Here is a 7,400-nt window from a genome sequence, read left to right as displayed (position 1 = left end):
CGGTCCTCCTGCTATTATATATAATATAATGGGTTATGGTCTCTAGATTTTAAGGACACGTTGATCCAGGGTTTTATATTGACTGCCAGATTTGGAGTTGGGAAGGAATTTTTTCCCCTGAAATAGGGCAATTGGCATGAGCCTCATGGGTTTTTTTTGCCTTCCCCTGGATCAACACTGTAGGGGATTGTAGGGTTATAGGTTGGACTTGATGGATTCATGTCTTTATCCAACCTCATCTACTATGTAACTATATATATAGTGTGTGTGTGTGTGTGTGTGTGTGTGTGTGGTCAGGCCCACCTCCTACTGATCTAGCTGCACATCCTGTCTGACCTACATTAATATACCAGCATCGTCTCTTACTGATAACTTGTATTTATTGGTATTTTGTTCTGGTAGAATGAGAAGACTTAAGAAACCAAAAGGTATGAAATTCTGTATTGTATGACTGCGCTGTTCTAGTTTATTAGGGAATTTGTACGCAGATATGCAGTGTATTATGCCTTCAGTTAATATATTGTAGGATATTGAAGAATGTATTGATGAATATTGTTCTTGTATGTTTGATGTCTGGGTATGCCGTGTGTTTGCAGTGTATAGGTATAAGTTGACTGTATCCACTGTAAGTATTAGTATACCTCTGTAACCCATATATATGCATTTGCCCTCACTTGGTTTGGTGTATGGTTTGCACAGTTATTTTTCTGCAATTTAGTGAATATGAAACTTTTTCAATTGCACAAGTTATACAAGATTAACCGCACAGAAAGCTGCAGTATTTAGCCTAAGGCAAGAAAGTTACATGATGGTAGCAACTGAGAAATAATCTGGCTTTCCCTCCCTTCCTTGGTGTCTTGAGGCCATACTACATCTGCACCCTGGAAATATTGCAACTCCTCTCCTATTAACCCTAAAATATTCAAGAGCAACAAACTAGCGAGTAATGCAGAGAAGAACGCTGGACCTTCAGGATGGCGTTGCCCTCATCGAAGGGCTCCAGGAATATTCCACACAAAAAGTTGTATACTTATATTTGCTTCCTTCTCATTTTGATCCAGAAAGAATTTTTGCATCAAATAAAATAAAAATATGATACTATACAAAGCGTGCGTTCCATTCTGAAGCAGGGTGCCAGGATACTCCAGTGGCAAGATGGCACCATGTAACAATGTCAGCTCTGTTGTATTCTACTGTGTTGGGTCACTCAGATTTTTCGGTAATGTGTTGGGGCCACTGAGGTTGGGTGATAGATGAATATAGGAATGTGCTAAGCGGGAAGAATAGGGCACGTTCACATGGTGCATTGGAAAAAACAGCAAGCATTTGTGATGCAACTTCTTGCAACGGTTTCCAATTATGAAATGGAGCACATAGGAAGATACAAGTCATCTGAAGTTATAAGAACAGGTTGTATTACTGCAGCCACGCTTCATACCTGCTAGTGTTAGTGGAACATTAAGTAAGCAAACTCTGACCCGATAAGATCTTTGTATGTTTTACTCTCACCTTTTTGTTTTTTGTCGTATAGCCCGGACACAATACCTCCATGTGGTTTTGGTGATAGCAGCTGTTGTTCTCAAAGTGGTAGAAGTATCTGCAATAATATTTGTAGGTAAGGGTGAGAAAATACTTCAGACATGTTTGTCTCTGTTCCCACTAGACTATCTGCTAATAGACCGGGCCCTATTGTTTCTGGGATGGAAAATCCCTTTAACCTGTTCTCACACCTATTTGTACGTGCAAAAACTTTTTCCTACTTTCACACAAGGCTATATATCATTTAGTTATGACACATAACCAGATCTTCTCAATGTATTAGCCCCTTGAGGACATGGTAATTTACTTTTTCCCCAAAGTAGATGCCTAAAAGAAAAATGAAAATAAAAAATATATTTTTTTTTTATTTAAAGATTCTTAACTTTCTGTGCAAAACACTGTAAAAAAAACAAAAAACAAATATTTTGGCAGCTATTTGTCCCCCCTATTATACCTACATGGAAACTGCCAGGGTTTCTGTAGGTATAATTGACATGCTGCAATTTGGAAAAAATGTGAGCGCTTCTGAAATCACTTCACTTCCACTGCAGATTTTTTTCTGCAATATGTGGATGACATTTGGCAACTTTTGCAACATGGGGCCCCCGGCCTTAAGACGTTTTGTAATGCTTTGTGGCTCAGACTACTGATTTGCAAGTGAAATGTACCAAATAAATTAATACTGTGCATTTTTTTAGTTTTTAAGGCTGGGTTCACACACTGCTTAAACTTTACATTTTCTGCAAAAGCGGATAGGATTCTCGATAATCTCATCCACACATTGCAAAAAAATAAATAAAAAAAATTAACTTGTGTTTTTCCAAATTGCAGCATGTCAATTACTCCTATGGAAACACTGGTGCTTTCTGTACCATAGTATAATGTCTATGTAAAACAAAAAAAATTAGATGCATTTCAGTCGCAGTCTTTTCCACAGTGTTTTTTTGGCTGTGGCTTGCTATGTCACTTCCCAGACAACCATTTTATTCTAACATACTGCACCAAGTATATTATTCACATAAGTTTGGTGCAGTTTCAGCCTGTCTTGGTTGCCTCTATCTTTATGACAGTATTATAGACCGTGCTGGGATGTTCTGGATGCCTGTAGCCACCACTAGAAGGAGTTTACTGTATATACTGATCTCTGTAATAACACTGTATGTAGTTTGCTCCCTCCTGTCTCTAGTGGCAGATGCAGGCAACTACACATTTAAAATCTGTTTCTATGCATAGAATTTTTATCTTACACAAAATGCCCAGGAACACTCACTTACCCTTGGTTCACATCTGCGTTTGGTAATCCATTCGGGGAGGCTGCATGTGGACCCCCCGTACAGACTACTGAACATATTTGCAAGCGGTGTGCAGTGAAAGTACACTCAGTGGAAGTAAAATCTCCGCACGAGTAATGTGGACAGGAAAGTAGATTGTGAACTACTTGTCTGTCCGCATGTTCCTTGCAGAAATCTCGCAGAAAGCACATGGACCCCATTATAGTCTATACGCTTTCACTGGCACACCACTTGCCAATGTGTTTGGTATTCCATTTGGAGGGTCCCCATGCAGACTCCCCGTAACAAATTACCGACGCAGATGTGAACAAGGCCTTAGTAAAACTCAACTGCTTTACCTAGGATCTGCATTTTTAAGTCTTCTTATTTTGTTATAGTCCAACAAATGCCATGTAACACGACTACTGAGGATCCAGGTGAAGAGTTCCATGATGAATTAAACATTCCCAAAAAATATGAACGTGCATATTATGCAATGACGGACCTGTGTGCTGCAAGAGGTAAGGAATATTGGCTTATCCAGGTGATGTCAAGATCCATTTGATATAAACTCAGTATGGAACTGGAAATAAAGCTTTTATACACAAAGTCTTCCTGGAGGATTAGTTTACAGGATGGGCATCATAACTAGGTGCAATAACAACAAGAATTACAGTCCAACAGGATTGTCTGTTGTAAGCTGAGCTCAGCTGGCTTTAGTCCTTAGGTTGCTCCCAGAAAACTAACCATAAAGTAGCTGAGCCTTGTCCAGGCAGTAAGTATACAGAGAACAATCCCTGGACTAAGCCGAGCTTATCTCAGGCCAGGCAATCACCATCACAGTGTGTACAGTCACCTCTTATACTTGCAGTTTTCCTTGCCCGGGACTTCAGCAGTATCTCCTTCAGGTAGACATGTCCTCTGTCCTCTCCATGTTGTGAGACGTCTCTGAGTAGTGAACACCTCTCTCCAGGAGTCTTCTCAGCTGAGACATAATGAGGTCCATTAAGCAGCCCAAACCTTGGACCGTCCTGTAGATGGAGTGAACTCTACTTTTCTTCCCACTCCATCAAACCAGACACTTTCCAGGGTTCTCGCACAGTGGAAGTCACCTTATCTACACATTCTTATTTGCATATTTATTGATGAAGGCTGAGGCCTCACGTTGTAGAAACGCAGCTTTTTTTTTTGGCAGATTTTGGTGCATTTTTTTGAGCCAAAATCAGAAGTGGCTTGAAAAGAAATGTAAAATATAAATGAAGCTCTTAGACATTCCCTTCTGTTAAATCCACTCCAGACTTTGACTCAAAAACACAGCAAAATTTGCAAGAAAACGCAACGTGGGGCTTTAGCCTGAAACATTCCTTTGGATATCAGCACTGCCACAACACACTGATTTTATTGATCTTGTACTCTTTCTGTACTTATCAGGAAAGGTCACTACTAAGGACTTGCTTAGGGCGGGTTCACATCTACGCCCGGTCTCCGATTTAGCCAATCCGAAAGGTTTCAGTCTTCTGCCCTGTGAAATTGGACAGTAGACAGAAACCCGGCAGTCAGTTCTCAAACCCATTCACTTGAATGGGTTTGTAAAGGTGACCGCCCGTGAGTGTCTTCTGCCTGTCGGCAGCGAAACTGTTTTTTTTTAGCTGGACAAAAGGTGGACATACAAGACTTTGTGTCCGGTAAAAGAAAATCGGTTTCCCCGCGGACACGCAGAAGAAGCACATGGGCGGTCACCTTTATAAACCCATTCAAGTGAATAGGTTTGAAATCTTACTGCCGGGTTTCCATCTACCGTCCAGTTTCTCGGGGCAGAAGACGTAAACCGTCTGGATTGGCTAAACTGGAGACTGGGCACAGATGTGAACCCACCCTAACCAGTTTATGTAGAACCCTATAAAACAAGCAAAATACAATTTCTATAACTATAAAAAAAATATACAATATAGGAAGTTATAAAATATATTTTATATAATACAATATTAGTATATCTTGACAGTGTGGGGCACACCCAGTCTGAGACAGGCCCTGGTGAATCCCCTGGTGGACCCTTTGCTTTCAGGGGCCCCTTCCAGACCCAGTAATGGCCACCAATAACTTCCCTACCTCCGCTCCTGTTTATTGCAGTCTTCCTCTTCAGCCTCCAGGGGACAATGTTCCCTTTTTTAGCACATGGTTATTTGGTCATGTACTTGTCACTGGATTTTTGTGCTGATCTTCTTCCTGTATATACAGTTACGAGCTAAGGAATGGTTTATTTCTCCCCACGACAGGCAATGTGTGTGATCTGTGTCCATTGAATTGGGACGCACACAATGGCAAATGCTACTACTTTTCAGAAGAAAGAAATAACTGGTTCCTGGGTGAAAAGGACTGTCTGCTAAGAAAAGCAGAACTTATTTCCATTGAGAATATGGAAGAACAGGTCTGTAATGAAATGTACACATGATGGTCAATGTCTATCTGTCCAAACCTGGCCATAGATGTGAGATTGCAGTTGGCTTATAGAGAGGAGTCCCAAGTGTCTGAATGAGACAATGCATACAATATTTCTTAAATAATGCAAACCTCTTCTATTTTTGCTGATTTTTATTCCTTAGGATTTCATTTTAAGTCATCTTTCTTTGAAGAACGGGCATTTTTGGATTGGACTTACAATGAATGAATCAGAATGGAACTGGAAAACGGGAGGGACATTTCAAGGAAACATGTGAGTTCATTTCTGGACTCTAATAAATAGACAATTTCTTGAAGGTGTCGTCCAGTGCTGTCAATTCTGTTCCTTGTACACTTGATAAAGGGGTGTTACCCCGAAACGCGTAGTGTGTTGGTCAATAAAATTCACATTTTGGATATTGATCCACAGTGGAGTACGGTTTCCTTTATCTCCAACACCCAGTCTGTGGGTTTTTCTTGGTCCTTCCAAATAATTTGTGATTGTAAATTTTTTTATTCTATTACATGAATACATAATTTTGGAGGCAGTCATCTTATCTGAGCATCTCCTTCATTCTATGAACAGCATTTAGTGATATGGTATACTGTATAGTCGGGAGACGACTCATTGAGCTGTACTGGAGAGTTTTCTAGGCATGTTATGTAGAGGGAGTAGATAAGCTGTGACATCATCTATTATCAGTATTGGATACAATGATGGGTGTTATGTAATTTATCTATAAAAGTGTTATATTTCATTGTAACATAAATGAGGAAACTGCTGTAAAGAAAGTCCCTACAGAATTGTAGTTTGTAGTATATTATTAGGCTTAATGGTCAGAGTACAAATTGCAGGATGCAATACTTTAAAAAAAATTAGACATGGAAAATTAAAAATAAATCATAAAAATTCTTAAAAATATGTGTAGCATAAATACATGTCCATTTTTGGTGACACATTCTATTTACATGTTTTCATAGTATTAGTTATCACATAGTAAATATTCGCAAATCTTTATTATATCAACTTTGATAGAGCTGTAACCCTAATAACATTCTGTTACCTGTTTATCCATCAACAGTTCTGTCACCTCAGGCGAGCAACAGTGCGCCACCTACGGAAAAGACTTGTCAGCAGAAAATTGCTTTAACCCAAACAAATGGATATGTAAAAAAAATATGTCCCGATACATTTTATAAAAAAGTATCAAGTTAATTTTAAGTTTATGATATATTTTATGGAAATTGTCTTTTTTGCATTGAACATGATAAAAGGACCATTTTGTAACTAATTAAAGTATTGAATGACTTTTACTTGTTTGGTAATGACATCTAATGGGGTTGCCATATTGTTCAGGCAACTGGAGCTATGTATCAATGTTACTTACCTCTCCTGGGCTCCGGCGCACTCCCCGCTGATGTCGGCCATCTCAATGATGGAAGAGATGTCACTTGTGCCGGGCTTGCGTCGCGTCGCATAAGGACGCAAGCCCTGGCCCACGTGGTGTCTAGAACGTCACACAAGTAGGCCTGAAGCCTTCCAGAGCCAGGAGAGGTAAGTAACAGTGTTTTCTATGTTCCCTCACCTCCCCTAGCCCTCTGTTCATTGTACTTGGGGGTTTGAAAAGATCACCAAGTATAATGATAGCGGTTTTTGTGGGGTTTGCAGGTCCACGGCCTCACTTACCGAACCTGACTCCTGCTCATAGCCACCTCCACAGAAGAAGGTTGGTTTTGGTAACATATCTATTTGGAATTCTTGGTTCCGATGACAGAATCTCTATGAAAAAATCATGTTTCATTGTTTGTTCTTCATTTCCTATGATCAGTAGCATTGATTTTGACAAAGTTCTCCCAAAACCATGAACTGGTTCTATTCTTCATACATCTTTAGTATAAATTTTCTCCCATATGTAACTAACAAACTTAACTTTTTCTATATTCCACATAAATCTTTGGACACGTCACATTTATATTACGTATAACGATAGCATTACTCCTGACCACATAGAATACTGTCACACAATGTTGATGTGTTAATAATAGAAAAAAAAATTCAATAGTCACCATATGGTTAGCATTCAGAATTTATTTTCAGCATCGTTTTTATTTCAATGACACAAAAGCAACAAATTGTTGTCTCTTGTTTAC

General features: G+C 39.4%; 1 protein-coding gene across 1 annotated transcript; it reads left to right on the top strand.

The window, feature by feature from the left end:
• Positions 1-369: 369 nt before the first annotated feature.
• LOC142219154 (C-type lectin domain family 2 member B-like) lies at positions 370-6,449 on the top strand. Its single transcript, XM_075288120.1, has 6 exons — positions 370-428; positions 1,532-1,615; positions 3,209-3,331; positions 5,087-5,238; positions 5,414-5,523; positions 6,332-6,449. Exons 1-6 carry the CDS (start codon positions 404-406, stop codon positions 6,447-6,449), a joined length of 612 nt encoding a protein of 203 aa, XP_075144221.1. The 5' UTR covers positions 370-403.
• Positions 6,450-7,400: the final 951 nt, after the last annotated feature.

Source organism: Leptodactylus fuscus, chromosome 10 (assembly GCF_031893055.1).
Source record: "Leptodactylus fuscus isolate aLepFus1 chromosome 10, aLepFus1.hap2, whole genome shotgun sequence".
Classification (NCBI taxonomy): domain Eukaryota; kingdom Metazoa; phylum Chordata; class Amphibia; order Anura; family Leptodactylidae; genus Leptodactylus; species Leptodactylus fuscus.
This window is presented reverse-complemented; position numbering and strand designations above follow the sequence as displayed.